General features: G+C 42.7%; 1 protein-coding gene across 3 annotated transcripts in view; it reads left to right on the forward strand.

The window, feature by feature from the left end:
- Positions 1-9,160, forward strand: part of PDE7B (phosphodiesterase 7B) — a 201,462-nt gene extending 192,302 nt beyond the window's left edge. For all 3 annotated transcript variants that reach the window (XM_054162628.1, XM_054162629.1, XM_009911391.2), the window contains 4 exons: positions 882-1,026; positions 3,605-3,701; positions 7,352-7,432; positions 7,686-9,160. In XM_054162628.1, the coding sequence (XP_054018603.1) occupies positions 882-1,026; positions 3,605-3,701; positions 7,352-7,432; positions 7,686-7,903 (541 nt within the window). In that variant the 3' untranslated portion in view covers positions 7,904-9,160. The remainder of the gene's footprint in view (positions 1-881; positions 1,027-3,604; positions 3,702-7,351; positions 7,433-7,685) is intronic.
- Positions 9,161-20,899: the final 11,739 nt, after the last annotated feature.

The raw sequence follows: 20,899 nt of genomic DNA on the forward strand, positions 1-20,899 counted from the left end.
TGCTGGCAAAGAGGCTTAGGCTTCAGAGTAGGCTGAACTTCCTGCCTGCTCTTGGTACCTGCTCTTGAAGTTACACAGCAGAGTGTTTTCTAAGATCTTGCCACTTCCTGTAGCATAGGAATGGCTGCTGTCAGTACCAGCAGGAACAGAACTTTTCAGACAACCATTGTTGGCATCTTTTGTTTCACATAGCACCAACTGAATATGGACAGATTTAGTGGTTAAAATTCAGGAAATAGAGAGAAAAATTAAGGACTTGGTTGAGTAGCATCAAGACTTCCACACCTGATGGAGGAGGTGTGATTCAGTCTTCACTATCTTTTTGAGCACCTTGGCCAGTCTGATAATAACTCTTAACTTGATGGGTTTGTGCAGTGGTCCTCCCACCAAGGAATGGAGACTGAGCCAATGAACAGCCTGCAATACTAAATTTTGATCACAGCTGACCTTAGCAAGAATCTAAGCAGGCTACCTGAAAGCAATAAGCTCCAGAAATCCTTTGCATGAGACCAACAACTTCAATCATACTTTAAAAGACTTCAGTCCAGTCCTTCATAACTTCAACTGCAATGTCAAAGTTGTAGTATTCACAACTCAATGCTGAGCAGCTGAAGTCAGATGTGAGGGTTTTCTAGATGCCTCATGCTGCTGGTTTGGGTGGTTTGTTGATTTTAGCATTTTTTTTGCTATATTATCTATTCCTCCTGAACCCATTTAGGCAGCTAGATTACTTGCACGTTGCAAACCCCATCAGAGACTGACAAAACAGATCAGACTGAATCCATAAAGAAGCAGCTTTATGCTAGCTATGAACTGTAGAAGGTGGTTTTGTGCTATTAACATCCTTCATGATTGAAGGGACTTATTTTCCTTAATCACAGACAGGACATTGAGCAGCAGTTGGGCTCCCTGATCTTGGCAACAGACATCAACAGGCAGAATGAGTTTGTGATCCGTCTGAAATCTCACCTTGACAATCAGGATTTGAGACTGGAGGATGCAGAAGACAGACATTTTATGCTTCAGGTAACCTTAAAAAAAAATTCCCAGTATTGGTTTTTTATTCATTTTTCAAGTGACAGTATTTCCTAGTATCTGTTAGGATTGCATACAGTTGTGTGTTTGGAGATCAGCATCTCCTTACCTATCACCATAAACGCTCTCCTTCTGCCACCTGGCATGTCAGGCAAGCACAAGCTGTCTCCAATATGTCCTTAAGTAATTTCCTTGAGTTAAAAAGCTGTGAATGCTATAGGTCCAGGAGAGTGTCAAATGCTGAGAAATTAAGATAAGCTGTTAATTATTTTATTTCTAGACCACTGCTTCTCTTGCAAAGCAATGCTTCAGCTGTAGTCTCTTTTCTGGCAGCTGTCACTTCACTGGTGTTATTTTCTAGCACCATGCAGGAGAGTCCCCTTGTCGGTGTTCTTTCCAAGACGGCCTGACATCAGGTGCCTAAGTCCTGTTCCTGTGATGGATGTTCAGAAACTGCCTCTGCAGAGACAGCTGTTGCCATGGCAGCAGGTGTTTCTCCAGTGGATCTGCCCAGCTAATGAAGAAACCATGCTTTTATTTAAAAACCAAAGAGATTCATTCTGGTTCTTCCAGCTATGATGCAGTCATTAACAGGCTCTTCAGAATCAACCTCTACTTATTAAAGTATTATTGTGATTACAATTTCAGCATATATGTGCTTCTCTGGAGAAACGATAATTTCATTCTTAAATACATAAAGGAGTTTAAGTAATCATTATCATTTATAAAACAAATATCTACATGTTACCACATTGTTAAGGTTACAGGAAGTGAGACAGGGGTAAGGAAATAAGTGCTGATCTATTAATTCTTCCTCCCTCTAGCAGTGTGGGAAATTTACTTGTCTGTCCTTCATCAAACACTGTCTTCTGTCAGATTCCTGCCTGGACCATCCAGTCCAGGATGATGGGTTTAGAATAGAGTAGAGTAGAGTACAGTAGAGTAGAGTAGAGTAGAGTAGAATAGATGAGGTTGGAAGAGACTTCAAGATCATTGTGTCCAGCCCATCATCCAACACCATCTAATCAACTAAACCATGCAACCAAGAACCCCATCAAGTCTCCTTCTAAACACCTCCAATGATGGCAAATCCACCACCTCCCCAGGCAGCCCATTCCAATGGCCAATTACCCTCTCTATGAAGAATTTCTTCCTAACATCCAGTCTAAACCTCCCCTGGCACAGCTTGAGACTGTGTCCTCTTGTTCTGGTGCTGCTTGACTGGGAGAAGAGACCAGCCCCAACCTGGCTACAACCTCCCTTAAGGTAGTTGTAGACAGCAATAAGGTCTCCCCTGAGCCTCCTCTTCTCCAGGCTAAGCAACCCCAGCTCCCTCAGCCTCTCCTTGTAGGGCTTGTGCTCCAAACCCCTCACCAACTTTGTTGCCCTTCTCTGGACATGTTCCAGCAAGTCAACATCTTTCCTAAACTGAGAGTTTATCATATTTCTGGACAGATAATGCAAGAAAATTGAGCTAATGCCAAAGATGCACTTTCTTGAATCGCAGAATTGTTAGGGGTTGGAAGGGACCTCCAGAGATCATCAAGTCCAACCCTGTCGCCAAAGGAGAATCACCTAGGAACAAGGGCACAGACATGGTCAGGTTTATTTATCTGATGGATTACATGTGGGAGAAGAAAATAAAAACAAAAATCGATTGTTTTTTCAGGATAAGTTGATTGATTGATCAGGATAAGTTAAAGAATGCTTGAAAGATCCTTATAACAGAAACATTAAGGCTAATCAGTTTAATTCAGAGAGGGAAAAGTAACTTGGAGCCTTCCCTCCTCCAGCTCCCAGGTCTGAATTTACACAGGAAATATTTCTTGTGTTTTGCTTTTGGGTGCCAGAATAACGTCTGACCTCTGTCAGGCTAACTGACCGTGTTCCATGTGTGAAGAAACAAGGCACATGACATTTTGTTCCAAAGCAGTAATGCAGACAGACTTACTACACACTTTACTTTTCTGAAGCAGTTTCTTGATTTTGAAAAAACCCTCTTGCCCTCCTGTGTTCGTTCCCCAGCAAAACACTTGAAAGTACTAGTTAACTAAGTGAAACCAAGCCAGGGGCAGTGCCGAGAGCCCTGTGCTTAGCTTTGTAAACAAAAATATGAAGACATTAAGATGAAGTGTAATTGAAGTGAAATGCAAGGTCACTCACTGTGACCGCAGAGAAATGATGCCCAAATGCATCAGCTTGGCGCTTCCCTTCCTTGTCATCGGCCGTGAATGCCGAGCCAAGCAGTCAGTAGGAGCCAGCCTGAGGCTTTTGTTGGCTTAGTCCTTGCGAGGATTATCCAAAACACTTTGCAGCCTTGGAATTTGGCCCTCCACTTATTCTAACCGTGGTAAAGCGGAGGGCTGAATGCAAGTTTTGTTTGCAGCTTAAATAAATGCTCTTTCCTCAGAAGGCATGTTTGGGTGAGACCGAGGTGATCTAAAAGGTGATCCTAACCCTCCTGACATCCCTGCTGAGGCCTCCGAGTTTCATGACTGCAGATGTACTGCTGAAGCTCTGCTAGACAATAACTTCTTTTCTCACCGCTACTTTTCTTCTTTGCTTTCAGATTGCACTCAAGTGTGCTGACATTTGCAACCCTTGCCGGCTCTGGGACCTGAGCAAACAGTGGAGTGAGCGGGTCTGCGAGGAGTTTTACCGGCAAGGTCAGCCCCTTCATGAGTGGCAGTCCCCTTTTACCATGACTTTCCAGGCTTTTTGTGTGGCAGCACAGAGATAGCATTCAGCCTACCCAGCATCCCTCGAAATGTCCCCCAAGAACAAACCGTTGAAGAGCAGGAGTGGGTAGAAGAACAACAAGTATTTCTTTGCCCTCCCTGCTCCTGTAGCAGTGTCAGGCAAGAGGGAGGGCTGTGCTATGCCTCAGTGCTTGAATTCAGCTGGAGAGCCCACAGCTGGATTCGTCTCTGAGAACCCTCCAGTCACCATTAGCATTTCTGGGCTGGAACAGCACCAGGACTACACTGCACCAGAATCCTACCACTGCCCACTGTGTTTTATCTCATAGAATCAACAAGGTTGGAAAAGACCTCAGGCATCATAAAGTCCAACCTGTCACCCAACACCTCATGACTAACTAAACCATGGCACCAAGTGCCACATCCAGTCCTTTTTTGAACACCTCCAGGGATGGTGACTCCACCACCTCCCTGGGCAGCACATTTCAATGGCCAATCACTCGTTCTGTGAAGAACTTTCTCCTCACCTCCTCTGGCACAGCTTAAGACTGTGTTCTCTTGTTCTGGTGCTGCTTGCCTGGGAGAAGAGACCAACCCCCACCTGTCTACAACCTCCCTTCAGGTAGTTGTAGAGAGCAGTAAGGTCTCCCCTGAGCCTCCTCTTCTCCAGGCTAAACAACCCCAGCTCCCTCTGCCTCTTCTCATAGGGCTTGTGCTCAAGGCCTCTCACCACCCTCATTGCCCTTCTCTGGTCATGTTCAAGTGTCTCAATATCCTTCTTAAATTGAGGGCCCCAAAACTGGACACATTACTCAAGGTGTGGCCTCACCAGTGCTGAGTAAAGGGGCACAATGACTTCCCTGCTCCTGCTGGCCACACTATTTCTGATACAGGCCAGGATGCCATTGGCCTTCTTGGCCACCTGAGCACACTGCTGGCTCATGTGGAGCCACCTGTCAACCACTACCCCCAGGTCCCTTTCTGCCTGGCTGCCCTCCAGCCACTCCAACCCCAGCCTGTAGCCCTGCATGGGGTTGTTGTGGCCAAAGTCCAGCACCCGGCATTTGGACTTGTTAAATGAGGACTCTGCCCATATGTCCAGCCTGTCAAGGTCCCTCTGCAGAGCTCTTCTACCCTCTAACAGATCAACACCTGCTCCCAACTTGGTGTTGTCTGCAAATTCACTAATGGTGGACTCAATCCCCTCGTCCAGATCATCAATAAAGATTGAATAGGATTGGGCCCAACACTGATCCCTGGGGGACACCACTAGTGACTGGCCTCCAGCTGGACGTGGCACCATTCGGCACCGCTCTCTGGGCTCTGCACTTTCTGTGCTCCCAATTCAGCTCCAATGGGAGCCATACCCTAGCTGTTTCCCAAATATGACACATTCTTCAGCCTACAAATGCAAAGAAAGGGTTCAAACACAATTCCCAGCATGCTGTTGAAAGGGCCAAAGTAGGCAAGCCAAAGCTCGGCTAGGACCTATTTCAAATGTTTTCAAACCCCTGCAGAGAGCACAGTCAGGCAGGGGTTTTTTTGAAACACAGTAATTACACCATTTGGCACTCTGTGCATAGGCAGGGTCATGCTGTGCTACAACACAGGGTGCAGCAGAGTTTAATCACTGCTAAAATCTTTGTTTGAAGCATCCTGAGAGCTGAAGGGAAGTGGTACAAATGCTGATAGAGTGCACAATAACATTCTCAATTCATTTAAAATTCTGCACTACAGAATTAAGCCACATCTGAGCTTGTACCTGGGGCAGTTAGTCCATAACAAGGGCAGATTGTGCAGCAAGTTAATTTTCAATGTCAGTTAAGCTTAAATGTCTCTGAATTTGCAGGTTTATTTAGTCAGATTTATAGTCAAGACATAATCAATACCTAACTCATGAAGACAGGGCCCCAGTTGTGCAATACCTTACCTTCAGTGTTTTGAGGGACCATGCTGAGAAAGGCAGCAATCTCAGCTCTCCTGTTGTCCCCCAGGACTACATAGAAGATTTCACCTCAACATGAGGAGAAATTCCTTTACAGTGAGGGTGATGGAGCACTGGAACAGGCTGCCCAGAGAGGTTGTGGAGTCTCCTTCTCTGGAGACTTTCAGAATCCCCTTGGATGCATTCCTGTGTGGGCTACCCTAAGTGATCCTGCTTTGGCAGGGGGGTTGGACTCAATGATCTCTTGAGGTCCCTTCCAACCTCTAATGTACTGTGATACATTGGACAGTTTTAAGACTCAGCTTGGCAGGATGCCTGCCCATCTCCTTTAAACTATACTGTCACCTAGAAAGGTTGGACCAGACAATCCTTAGGGCCTCTTCTAACTTGGTGTTCTGTGAACTTTTCTAAATGTAAGCTTTTCCCCCAAGATTTATTAGTGTAATGAATGTCTGAGATGATATATGTCTGAAAAGGGACACTGGAGGATATGAGACCAGCTAGAAGTATAACAGAGAGAAAAAGAGCATTTCATGTGGCTAAAAATGTTTCCCTGATGTTTCCTAAATACCTAATTAAACCTGGAAAGGTTTCTCTCATATTTATTTAAGAAACTGCATGCTGCAGAAAGAAAAAAAGACAGGGCATGAAAATGCACATGGTGTTTCAGATGAGGCTGTAGAGCCTGACTTCACTAGCACCGAAGTCAAAACTGTCTATTAGCGAGGAGAAAAGAGCTTTTAAACAAAATGGATTTGAATCAAAATGTTTAGTCCATGGGTTGAATACAGTATTTAGGCTGTTCTAGCAGATCTGTCTTAATTATGGGAAAGTTTTGCATAAACAACCCTCACTACACCCTTATTAGTAAATCAAATCAATGACATGTTATTGCCTGAGGGTAAATGGCACATCTCAGCTTGCACACAGTCTCTCTTCCCGGCCATGGTGTAGACAGGAGAGGTGACAGGAAAGGTCCTGTACCTCATGCAGTAACTGAGGCTGTGTTCTGGCAGCACCTCAGAGAAAGCTAACCAATCACAAAGGATCAATGTGTTGCACTCACTTGTTCAAAAAAACCAACCGACCAAAAAACCCCACTTAAATTATTTACAGCAATATTTGCTTGGAGTAATTGCCTACATGGGGAAATGCAATTTCTCCAGCAGGACAAGTGATTGTGGTCAGATGGCAATGGGCAAATGAGACTACACAGGCTTTCTGATGAATTCTTGACTCACTGGAGGGTTTGGAACCAACCTCTGGGGATCATCTAATCTAAATCCCCAGCTGCAGTAGGTTCACATACTGCAGGTTGCCTAAGATCGCATCCAGGCACACTTTTAGTCTCCAGAGAAGGAGACTCTACAATCTCTCTGGGCAGCCTGTTCCAGTGCTCTGTTTTCTTTACATTTAGCTGGAAATTCATGCATTCTAGTTTGTGTCCATTGCCCCTGGTCCTGTCACTGGACACCACTGAAAAGAGACTGGCCCCTTGACACCTGCCCTTTCAGTTTCTCTGCTACCTAAAAACAGCAAGTCATGGTCAACACTGGTAGAAGATTCCAAACTGCTTGAATCCACAGTGGTGCAGTCACTGTAGAAGTCTGGCATAGGTAAAAAGAAGAGAGAAAAGCAGCAGAAAATTATTTTCTCTTATTTTTTTTTTCAGGTGACCTGGAACAAAAATTTGAACTGGAAATAAGCCCCCTTTGTAATCAGCAGAAGGATACAATACCAAGCATACAGATTGGTAAGTTTCAGTCTCATTCTCTTCTCTACACTTTTATCTCAATACGCACAAGCTTGAGGAGAAACTTTCTTCCCACCACGTCCAGTCTAGTTGTTGCAACAATAGGAATTGATGGCTGCTTAAGGGTTTATTGTTATTTCTTGTCAGGGATTTTGCCACATCCATTGCTGTATTCTTTTAAGGCACTCTGTAGGGCAATGCAGTGGTGTAATTACTTTGTTCCTCACCCACTGTCCTTTGTGTGTTTCCCCAGGGTTCATGACCTACATCGTAGAGCCACTCTTTGAGAGGTGGGCCCAGTTTACGGGAGATACCCCCTTATCAGAAAACATGCTAAACCATCTCAGGAGGAACAAGGCCAAGTGGAGGAGTTTGCTCCACAAGCAACACAGCAGTAGTAGGAGCAACGACCACTCAGGTCAAGTGACTGGCAGCCACGAACAGACTTTGAATAAGGAAGAGACTCCTTAGTGGCAGCTTTGCACTTTTCCTTATAGCACTGCTATCTCCATCTTGATCGCAGCAGTGAACAAAATCCCGAGGAGCTGGAAGCCTGTTATCAAGACAGTGGAAAGGGAAGACACGGCAAAGCAGAAGCTGTAAGGGTCCTCGCAAACCAACCTGCAGTTCTGCTGGGTTCCTTTCTGGATCTCCTTCATGTTCCTCTCCCCTCTCTTCATTCTGCGCATGCCTGATGCTGTTTGTCACTTCTGATCACGAACTGCCCGAGTCCCAGTCAGAACTACTGAAGCCAGGCTGCTTACAGCTGCCGTGAAACAGGGAGGATTACTGGGAGAACAGGGGAGACAGAGGCGCTCTTGGTTACATGTTCATTTACCACAAGTCATACTGTGACATATGTATATAGGCCCAGAGTATCATATGCTTTCTAGGCTGGCAGCTGGGCTGCACAGTAAACCACCAGCATCTTCAGCATCCAGTGGACAACTGGCTGAGTGAGACAGCACTTGCAGAGGGCAAAGAGAGTCTGGTTATTTTGGTAATTAAAACAAAAATCTTTTTAACTTTTGTATTCTGTGCACTAAACGACAGATCTATAAACCTTGGAGTGAAGTTACTCCCCGTATACACAACTCCAGTGTAACAAGGCTCATTTTGGTAATCATTTTTATGCCACTTTGGATAAGAGACAGGCATCTTCTCCTTGCAAGGAACGGTATTCCCTCGCAACAGAAAGGGAAGGTGTTGTACAGTCCGAACCTTTGAAACACGAACAGATCTATCTTTTGAGTACTGTTTCAAGTAACATGTTTATATTCACATTATGTACATTTTCTGTAAATACAAAGCGCTACTGATTCCCAGGCCAAACTCCTGGCTGGAATACTGTGGGATTGCTACCTGTAAAATCATTGGCACTGTGAACAGAATACTGTTAGTTTTAATACAAGAGAAAGCATTTGTAAATACCGTATAGAGTTTATTAATATACACCATCGTTTGTGGATAAAAGCCTTAACTCCTAGCATCCTTCATCTTCTGATAGCTGCCAAAACCAATCTGATCACAAGATAACGATTCTGAACTGCCTGTCCACTACCCAAGGTGTATATCAAAGGTCATTAAGGAATGAGGTCTGGCAGGATGACTTCTTGAAAACTTCAAGCACATTCCATATGGGTCCGTGTTGTTGCTCCATGGCACCTTGCACATTCGGTCTAGGAGAATGCTTCACAGAGCCTGAAGGTTGAAGTTCAAACAAAAACCAAGCCCCACAGCACCACCACATAATTTGAGAGTTTAACCTGATTACCATTTATTCAAGAGTATGAATGCTTATTCAATAACATAGTGATCTACAGAGCACTACATTCTGATACTCCTGGAATCATTTTCCTGAGTGATGTTGCAGTGTAGCTGATTATTTTTTTACCCCCCTTTCCCTTGTTAGCCAGCATCAAAGTACAAATGCATTTTGAAGGGGAAAAAAAATGTGTGTTGTAGTCAGACTATTAAAAAGAAGTCCTCTGAGCCATCATAGTAGATAAGGAATTTTCTATGCTCTCCTGTATGCAAAAGATACATGGCCTTATCTAAACGACCTCAGTTCAGACAGCCCTTTCAGAACTTCACATAAGCTTCCACCCTTTCAATGAGATTGTATTCTTGAACACTACTGCATTGTACCAAAATCATTGTCACTTTGTTTTCTCCTTTGCCCCAGAAAAATTAATTGCATTCAGGTAAAATACAGTGGTGGTGTAAATCCCCAGTACTTCAAACCTGTACAGCTTTTTCCAAGAGAACTAGAGCAGATGTGGCTGCATAATCATGTTTGGACATGAATACCTTGGAGAGGCCAACAGAGAAAGAGCTACATGAGTTGGAGTTTGAAAAAGATATTTACTCATAATATCGCAATGGGAGATACAACAGAAGTTTTCTCAGTTACACTGAGTAGTGATTAGACAAAAAGTGCTCATGCACTAAGGGGATGAATATGTTTGAAGGAAAATAAAAAGCATAAGTTTCAGTAAAGGATGTTTTACTATAGTAATTCACTGGACATGTATCTTCAGAGAAAGAGACTGAAACCCAGTGAAGCAGGAAGGTAGAAATCACTGTGAGAACACAAAGCATCCCAAGAATGATGTTTTTCTTCTCCTCTACTATTTTGTAAGCTATAAGCAGTAGAAAATATTCTTCTCCCTCCTTCTTCTAAACGGGACTCACATAGTAGAAGTACCATAAAAAGCAAAAAGTGTTAGAAATAATTGTATTCTACTATAACTACAGGAATAAATGTCTTTTAACCATCTGATTGTGGGAGTGGGAGCATCACCACTTTGCAGCCTTTTAGGTGTATCTTTCCTTCGCCTGACAGATTTAGGACGATTATTAGGACATTACAGAAGTGATGTAATGTGCTGCTTTGAAGCACTCAAGTACATACATACAATTTACCTTGTTTTCTCTTTTTACTGAGATTCGGAAGCCATTTTCCTTCTAGTTCAAAGATTGCCTTTTTAAGTATTCTGAGGTTTAGTTAAACCCACTGTCTAGCAACGTAAAAAGCTCTTGATAGATAAGTTTTTGAGCTGTTTCTGAAGAGCCTCAAGAAAACTGGTCCCATGGGAAAGCTGAGGTACAAATCATGTTCTGTTACAGCTGCAATTAAACCAAGACCTTTTCTGGAGCCTACAGGGTCCATTACAAGTTTGCTCTTACCAAGTTACAATTTCCCTATTTAGGAAAGCTGCTCTTAAAACGAACAGGTTAGGGGGTGTTTGGGGGTTGCTCTTTTGGTGCATTGAACATACTTGCTAGATTTCAGTTACCATGTCTAATGAAAACAGTGTGTGACAGTTTAGACACTTAGGGTTAAACCATCACACAATGCTTGAAGTAGGTTTCGGATGGCTCCAGAAATGCTTCTGTACTTGTGCACCAAACCCAGTTTGGGTCTGGGCCAGTTTGCTCAGGTGCTCTAGACAAAAGTGCACCTAAAAGTTTGGCTCTGGCAGCAAGTGCCAGGCAGCCAGATTCACTGGGGTCTGTAATGCAAAATGCTGCCATTTGACTTCCCATAGAAGCAGACAGGTTGTACCAAATCAGCCAAACAGCACCAGTGCTTAGTACTTGTGGCTGTGCTACATAACTGGCATTCTGTAGTTTGGAGGATATTTGTGTACTGGAATTTCTCCTCAGGATGCCAACAGAATGATAGATGCACAGAATAGAAGACGTCTCTATGCAGAGAATGCAGATTTCTGTCTTGTCAGCCCTGCTATCCACTTTACATGAAGCCCTTGCAAGTTATGCGTCTCTCTTATTGGGCCAGTGCAGCCAAGAGAGTCCAAAGTTTTAAAACCAAGTTAGGTTTTACACACAAAGAAGGAGAAAACTGCTCAGAGCAGGAGCCTAAAATGCTTTTATGCCCCACAAATACAATTCATTTGATCAAAATCTAGTTGAAGTGCAGATTTTGTACCATCAAAGGGGAAAATTCTGTATAAATACCAACAACTATAGTAATTAAAGAAAGTGGCAGTAAGTGTAACATAGGCTTGTTAAAATAATGCATTAATATTTATTCTTAGGTAATGATTTTACCTACATTTGGGGTCAATACTCCAGCCATCAGCCAAAAGGGGAGAAAGACAACTATTGAAAATAATGTACCTTTGAAATACAGAAAATGGAGAGAGAAGTAACTGAGATTAAGTAGAGTCTATGAAGGAAAAACAAAACCAAAACAGAACAACAACAACAACAAACCAACCCACATGATCTGCATCTGTATCTGACCTAACCTACAATGTAGGGCAGCTATTTTTGTATAAACTATTCATTTTCATTGAGAAAGATCAAAGTTTCCCCAAATTCAGGAGGAAGTCTGCTAGCACTGCAAATGAGAAAAGCTCATTTTCACATTGCATAGCTGTCTCACCAGAAACAGAATGCATACCTGCAAGTACTCAGTTTTATTTTCAGGTATCCATCAGGGTACCAACCTTTGTATTTTAAGTCACTCAGCCGAGCTGTCCAGAAAGAACTCCCATTCCCCTCCTGACTCTCCCCATCCCCCTCCTGACTCCCCCCATCCCCTGCCTATAGTTCACACACACACACACACAAAGTCAATACTTAAATTTTAATTCAGATCCTGCAAATCCAAAACAAACAAAAGCTACTCCAAAATGCAAACAAAACAAAACAAAAACTCAAGGAAAGCTTCATGCCTTGAAAATGTATTCAGATTACTTTGATTGGTGCAAACTAGTATTATTTTCTTTCTCTTTTTTTTTTGTTTTCCTCCTGTAATCCATCCAATATTTTAGGTACATAAACTTTTAAGTGCAGAGCATAAGTTTGACTTGGATGTAAAATATATTCTGCTTGTCTTTGAATTCAAGATTGTATATGTCACGTTTATTGTAAAGCATTTTATATATACATATTCACATATCTTATACAACTCTATGGGCCAAACACTGGTCCCCACCAACTTCACTGGGACCAAGAATCAGCCCCCATATGTGCGTATATATGCCATATGCATCATTCTGAAAGCACTAGATTGTGTGAAAATGCTGTGACTGCTATGCAGTGATGCCAAGAGACTTAACTGTATCTTTTTTAACATACTGCTGTAAGTATTCATCATGTCGAAGAATGACAACTAATAAAAAAAATTGGGAAAAAAGTGAAAGTGTCTATAGAGTTCTTTGGTAAAGCCAGTTGATTAAAAGCCTCTCCTTAGCTTGCAGGAGACCTTTTGGTTTGACAAGGCAGCAAAAGTCCTGCTGCCTCTCCTTCCTACCAACAGAACAGAATAAACCAGGTTGGAAGAGACCTTCAAGACCATTGCATCCAACCCATCATCCAACACAACTTAATCAACTAAACCACGCAACCAAGCACCCTATCAAGTCTCCTCCTAAACACCTCCAATGATGGTGACACAGTACTCAAAGTGTGGCCTAACCAGTGCAGTGTACAGGGGCAGAATGACCTCCCTGCTCCTGCTGGCCACACTGTTCCTGATACAGGCCAGGATGCCATTGGCCCTCTTGGCTGCCTGGGCACACTGCTGGCTCATATTCAGCCTACTGTCAACCAGTACCCCCAGGTCCCTCTCTGCCTGGCCACTCTCCAGCCACTCTGACCCCAGCCTGTAGCACTGCATGGGGTTGCTGTGGAAAATGTGCAGCACCCAGCACTTGGATGTGTTAAATCTCATACCGTTGGATTCCGCCCATGTGTCCAGCCTGTCAAGGTCCCTCTGCAGAGCCTCTCTACTCTCTAGCAGATCAACACCTGCCCCCAGCTTGGTGTCATCTACAAAACAGAATAATCACTTAAAAACAGAATAATTACTTGTCTAGTGCACTGAGAAGAATTCTCTCTAAATTTACCTTCAGCCTTGCTGTAGGAATTCAGAGTTACCAGCTAATGAATATATAAACTATATATTTCTCCTAAGTCTATAGTAAAAGAATATTCAAACCCTATAGAAAATGTTTCCCCATTTGAGTACTGGAAGAAAATGGAGTTGTCTTTTACTCTTGCTTCAGTTCCAGTAACTAGTTCTGGGTATCATTGGTCTGCTTTAATCTCCATCTTCTCATTTCTCAGTTGCAGACTGTGTTATGTATGTGTGCAACATGACAGAGGCTTATGAAGTTTAACACAAAATCTGGGATATATTGACATTCCACACTGATGAAGATCTCTACGTGAGAAATACCTGAGACTCTTGAACATGTCCAGAGAAGGGCAATGAGGCTGGTGAGAGGCCTCGAGCACAAGCCCTACGAGGACAGGCTGAGGAAGCTGGGATGGTTTAGCCTGGAGAGGAGGAGGGCTCGGGGGAGACCTTATTGCTGTCTACAACTACCTGAAGGGAGATTGTAGCCAGGAGGGGGTTGGTCTCTTCTCCCAGGCAATCAGCACCAGAACAAGAGGACACAGTCTCAAGCTGTGCAAGGGGAAGTTTAGAATAATAGAATAATAGAATAAACCAGGTTGGAAGAGACCTTCAAGATCATCGCGTCCAACCCATCAACCAATCCAACACCGCCCAAACAACTAACCCACGGCACCAAGCACCCCGTCAAGTCTTCTCCGAAAAACCTCCAGTGATGGCGACTCCACCACCTCCCCAGGCAGCCCATTCCAATGGGCAATCACTCTTTCTGTATAGAACTTTTTTCTAACATCCAGCCTGAACCTCCCCTGGCGCAGCCTGAGACTGTGTCCTCTTGTTCTGGTACTGCTTGCCTGGGAGAAGAGATCTCCCTTCTTCACAGAGAGAGTTGTTAGCCATTGGAATGTGCTGCCCAGGGAGGTGGTGGAGTCACCGTCCCTGGAGATGTTCAAGAGGGGATTGGACGTAGCACTTGGTGCCATGGTCTAGTAGTCATGAGGTCTTGGGTGACAGGTTGGACCTGGTGATCTTTGAGGTCTTTTCCAACCTTATTGATTCTATGATTACTGATGGACTTCTGCCATTGCAGGCACTCTTCCTGACTTTGATACATTTATAAAGCTGTAATTTATTTGTACCTCCATGTCTACAGTAACATTCAGCACAGCGCTAATTAAGTAACAACACTCGAATGCCAAATAGATTTGGTTCCAGTGTTATTCAGGCAACATTTTAAATTTACTTTCTTAAAATAAATTTTAAAAACCCACCCTTCAAAATAACCAAAAAACCAACAGAAGTGGTTTTGTGTGTTCCACAGATGCAAGCTGAACTGCAGAGTGGACTCTGGACTGAAATCCCTCAGAGATCTGTCCTATAGACAGCATTGGAAAACCACTCACAATTTTCCACTACAGCTTTTGTGAAAAATAATGTGGCTAAATCTAAGTTGAAACATTTTCCTACTGCACATAAGCACTGTCTGGATGGACCCTGATGTTTAATTGTTCAACACAGTGTAGACAAGTGTGTTGAAATCAATCACTGAACTTAACAGCAAAACAAAAATCAGTAACAGCAAATTTTTGTCCTGGCCAGGACTTAACTGCCATGACCCAGGCACAGGACCCAGCCTGAAGTTCACAATAATGAAAGGGGCCTTGGAGACTTTGCTGCAACTCAGAAAGGTACTGAGTTAAGTGGAAGTAAGGATTCACATGCAAGGGCACAATCTCCTTGTTGTTTTCCATCTTCCTTGGTCGTTTTTGAGATCTCCCAACTTAAAGATACAGAGGTTTTACCATAATAAAAGCTGGCTTTTTGTTTTCAAGAGAAACTTCTTCCTGAGGCTCAGGCCACCTTCAATTCCTGTCACTTTTTTAAAGTACATTTTACAACACTCTCAAAGAAAAAAAAAGAAAATATGGTTTCAGAGAGTATTTTATACCTTTCAGTCTCCCAGTTTCAAGAATTCATCATTAGTAATACTGCTATTAATGGTTGCTTAGGAAGGAATGTAGGAAAAGTGCCTGGACCTCAGCTAAATCCTCCCTCTGCCCAAGACCCAGAGATATCACAGTATAACCTTCTGTAACCAACAGCCTTCATTGTCTTCTGAATGCTTCCACTACTTAGGCCTATATGTTTGCAGGCCTTTTAATATAAACCACTAACAAACTGATCTGACATTTGGACTACTACAGCTCAAGAGCCACACTGCGTGTGCAGCACTAAATAAAAGTGGAATTCATCTGCATTGTGGTCAAACTTTGGAGAGCTCTGATTATAGATCAGGACTCCACCAGGCACACCAATACTGATCCTACCACAAGTCTTCACGATAGAAATAACTTAATAGCGGACTCTTGTTACTTCAAAGCTCACAAAGAAAACCACCATGGATCCTTCAGAGCCAGATGTGAAAGGACAGAATTTGTGTTAATGATAAAGTAACTAAACTTCTGTGGGTTTTGTGGAAAACAATTTAATTGATCAGCACTAAGTACCTTAAACCTGTACATTTTGCTGGGTTTTTGGAGGGAAGAGCTTAATCCTTCACCATCCCAACTGTAGTTTTCTTTCCTGTATTTCAGTGCCATTAATTTAAAGGGAGAGCTTACATCATCACTCTTGAGTTACTTGACAGCTTTTCCTGTGGGTTTCATATTGCTCTCAGGGACAACTTACATAATAATGCAGATGTCCCTTTTCAGCTGGTACAGAACATCTTCTATTTTAGTGAGATCCATGATAGTAAGGAGTCGTCTTAAAGCTCTGAATATCAGCACCTTCGAGAGAAGCACGGGTTCCTCCCTCTGCAAAACTAATAGTGTTTTTGAAAGGTAAGCAAAATATCTTCAACCAGAGGTGATCTCTAAGACAACCTATAATAAGTACATTAGAAAATAAATACATTTTAAAACTTCTCTGCAGGACACAAGGCAAGGGGGAGAGAATGCACTACTGTCAACAGTGGACTCAGACAAGGAAAACACTCTTTAAAAGTCTGATTTATATATCAGAGACCAGAGCTTTTAGATCTAATAAGCCTAAGTTGGGGTTTTTTGCTGGTTTTGTTTGTTTCACTCTGGACCACTGTAGAACTGGCTTTGGGTTCTGCCACATAGAAGAAATAAAGTCACCCTTTCCCAATGTGGATGGATTCTCACTATTGAAATTGTTTCTATAATTTAAAAATTCTTTTCTTTAACTCTTTCTAGTTTTCACTCCCTGCTACTGGTTAATGTTTCTCCTGTCAAAAGAAAGAAGAGTTTAGTGCCTTTTTTTTTTCCCCCTCTTCATGCATTCACAAACAAATCAGATCATTACAAATTTACTGTTTCTGAAAGAATATAGTATTAAAATCTATAAATTTAAACAAAATCTCTACAGTTTTCCACCTGGCTGTACTAGAACTACTGTCTTTCTGAACACCTAAGGTGCTAAGTGCCGGGTTCTACACATTGGCCACAACCACCCCATACAGTGCTACAGGCTGGGGTCACAGTGGCTGGAAAGCAGGCAGGCAGAAAGGGACCTAGGGTACTGGTTGATAGTAGGCTGAACATGAGCCAGCAGTGTGCCCAACTGGCTGAGAAGGCCAATGGCATCCTGGCCTGTTATCAGGAATAGTGTGGCCAGCAAGAGCAGGGAGGTCATTCTGCCCCTGTACTCAGCACTGGTTAGGCCACACCTTGAGTACTGTGTCCAGTTCTGGGGCCCTCACTTTAGGAGCACTACTAAAACCATGAAATACTAGCCTAGATCCTATCTCTATAATCCTAGTAGAAATAATTCTCAAGTAATTCCTTTTACCTGCAGGTTAATCAGTTCTACATCCATTCAACTTAGTGGATAACATGAGCACTGTATTTAATTTACACTACTCTATTAGAGCTATTTTTGACAAAGATTGTTTAAAAGATCTATTTTCCAACAGTCACATGAGATCACTTCTGTTATCTGTCTCCAAATCTGCAATAGGATTCCATTATACAGATCTATTTTGCTTAGAACAGATAAATACTAATTGATCTATAGTCATCTTGGTTACCTAGTTTTTCTTAAAAAGATAACTTAGATCCCACAATTTTCTGTAGGTCTGTATTACACTGAGGTTTATTCAGAGGGAACATAAAAGATCAGATATGTTCTTCAGTCAGCTTCTTCAAAATTTGCACATTCAAATTGCTTAACCATCTGCAGTGTAGTTTAAAGCTTTTTTTGCCAGCAAGCAGTTTAACTTATTCCTCTATTAAAAAAAATACTTCAGTAGTACTCAGTGATCCTAGTTTTAAACAACTGCTTTGTACTGTCCCTAAAATCTACACCATTTGTGAGACTTTGATTCTTGTTTAAGTAACAGAACAGCAATGACTTCTAAATGAAAGTTGCCAGTGACCATTACCAGGTGTAATATTGACAACCCTCAACTCTTACCAAGTCAGCCACTGATGATTATTGTGCTCAATGTCTGGCCACATACCATTTTCTTCAAAGCTACTGGGTCTTTACTATAAGGGAGACCTGTATGCTGGAGTAAGAGAAAGGACTTAGTCCTGTGATCCAGACACCTTTCTTCATAGCTTTTACTGTGTTAGAGAGAAGGAAAAGGGGAGTAAAGAGAAGAAAAATACTGTGAGATTGTATAGATGTTTACAGGGTCCCCTAGGGAACTACTAGCTTAGACAACTGTTAACATGCTCTTCTAGCAACAGCACCAATAGTTTACAATGCATGAAGTTAGATCTTTCACATTCTATTTCACTTACTTTATTTTTGACCCAACAACATCAAAACCCACCAATGACAAACTAGAATACATAGAATACATAGAATAAACCAGGTTGGAAGAGACCTTCAAGATCATTGTGTCCAACCCATCAACCAATCCAACACCACCTAAACAACTAACCCATGGCACCAAGCACCCCATCAAGTCTCCTCCTGAACACCTTCAATGATGGGGACTCCACCACCTCCCCAGGCAGCCCATTCCAATGGGCAATCACTCTCTCTGTATAGAACTTCTTCCTAACATCAAACCTAAACCTCCCCTGGCGCAGCCTGAGACTGTGTCCTCTTGTTCTGGTGCTGGTTGCCTGGGAGAAGAGACCATCATCCGTCTGTCTACAACCTCCCTTCAGGTAGTTGTAGAGAGCAATAAGGTCACCCCTGAGTCTCCTCCTCTCCAGGCTAAGCAACCCCAGCTTCCTCAGTCTCTCCTCGTAGGGCTTGTGTTCCAAACCCCTCACCAACTTTGTTGCCCTTCTCTGGACACGCTCCAGCAAGTCAACCTCCTTCCTAAACTGAGGGGCCCAGAACTGGACACAGTACTCGAGGTGCAGCCTAACCAGTGCAGTGTACAGGGGCAGAATGACCTCCCTGCTCCTGCTGGCCACACTGTTCCTGATGCAGGCCAGGATGCCATTGGCCCTCTTGGCTGCCTGGGCACACTGCAGGCTCATGTTCAGCCTACCATTGACCAGTACCCCCAGGTCCCTCCCTACCTGGCCACTCTCCAGCCACTCTGACCCCAGCCTGTAGCACTGCATGGGGTTGTTGAACAACCAAGCTGACATGCAAAAAAACAGCAGTATTCTTAAAGACAAAAAAATTCCCTTTCTTCAGTAGCAGAACACATGACCAGCCTCACTGATCCATACTGCACTCTTGGAATTTCTAACCCAGCTACAGCTCTCACCATCACAAAAAAATACACACAAGGTGTAAACTACAAGACAATGCATCAACCAATCATAAGGCAACAATAACAAGTGAAGAAACTCTAACTTTACTTTGAATTTTCCCTCTAGTCATTCTTTTTATCAGCAGCTATTGTTCAATGGAAACTCCCTCCCAGCAAATACAGCTGCTGTGCTACAGCACAATAACTAAAGTAAACCAGAGAAGCAGGAATAATCAATCTAGTTTATCTTTCCCCATTAAGTAAAATGCAGAAAGGGGAAGCACAGATGGATAAGAAAAGAGATCTTAAATGTACAAGTTCCCCACAGTTCAAGGTGACAGGACAGGTAAGATATTCCTCATTTATGTATCTAAATACTGCCTACTGTTTCACTGTAACAACTCTACTGAAGTCAATAGCAATGCAGAAGCATTACTGAAGGCTGAGCTTTGTCCAGTCCTTCAGACATGCAACAAAACTCATTCATTCATTCATACAAGTCACTGTTTATATGTGAACAAGCAAAGGACATGTATGCTTACAACAGCAGAGGATAATCTTTCATCTGCAATAAAAACGTGGTGAATTTTTATGCCAGTTTGTCACTTGGACTTTTAAATCAGTGAGCAGCAGCCTGTTTTCATCTGTATAACATAAAAGTTACTTGCAGAGATCCCTGCAGGTCTGTGGCAATGCTCAGAGCGTATTGCATCAAACAGAAATTTTCCCCAGTAGCCATTTCACATGAGGTATGAGAGGGTGTTTCCTCATGAAAAGACTACTGCCAGGTGAACTGCTTCTCTAACCCACCACAAAATCTTTGTTTGTTCTCCTAGAAAGCAAAGTAGCAGATTTCTTCTGTGAATTAACTAGCCTGCTGCTGACTTTTTACTAATCCAAACACACAGATAGTTCCCCATCACACTAGGCAATCAGAAGCATGTACCTCTACAATTTTGTGAATACCACTAAAAAGAGGTAACAGAATGGGATTAAGATTTTTACTCTTAAGACCTCTTGCTGACAGATCAGAACCAAGAGACTTGCAACACAGCTGTGGCACAACACTGCTCTCTTGTGGTCAAAGACACACAGTATCACCAAGGTTGGAAGAGACCTCAAACATCATCGAGTCCAACCTGTCACCACAGACCTCATGACTAGACCATGCAGTGCAGAATGCATCATATCAATTATTTCTAAATATATTTGATTCTGAGACATTTTTTGCCGATCTGAGGCTTACCACAACCAGTGTCAACTCTACCCCTCTGTTACCCTAGAGGAAATTCAGACTCCTGCTTTTGGTTCTCCAAAATTAAATGCCTAGGCTAGCCTTAAAGAAAAAAACAAAAGAGGTATAACTGCAATTGTCCCAATAACAACCAAAACCATGCTCTGCATGTGAACACTCCTGTTCAGATACAGAAAGAATCTGCTTTTAAAACCGCCTTCAGACTTCCAGGCAAATAGCCTAAATGAAAGTGTAAGCAGAAATTAGTAAGCAAAGTAGACTGGAAACATAGCTGGAACAACAGCATCACTTTTTTTTTTTCCTTGCATGTTGAGAGGAAAACCAATCTGTAAGACATAAAATTATAAGAATAAATAGCAAGTCACTTAGGCTCCAGTTTTAGTCAAAAGATAACATTGAACATTAAACCAGAAGCATAGGAGTTGCACAGTAGTGATAGAATTGCTAAGCAGACACTGTTTAAATTACTACCACCTTTGGTATCACAGTATCACCAAGGTTGGAAGAGACCTCAAAGATCATCAAGTCCAACCTGTCACCACAGACCTCATGACTCTCATCTAACAGCCACACAAATAATACTCAACAGTACAAGGGTATCCAGCTGCCAGTCTGCAGGGTGAGTGAGCAGAG

Source organism: Dryobates pubescens, chromosome 6 (genome assembly GCF_014839835.1).
Source record: "Dryobates pubescens isolate bDryPub1 chromosome 6, bDryPub1.pri, whole genome shotgun sequence".
In the NCBI taxonomy this organism is placed as follows: Eukaryota; Metazoa; Chordata; class Aves; order Piciformes; family Picidae; genus Dryobates; species Dryobates pubescens.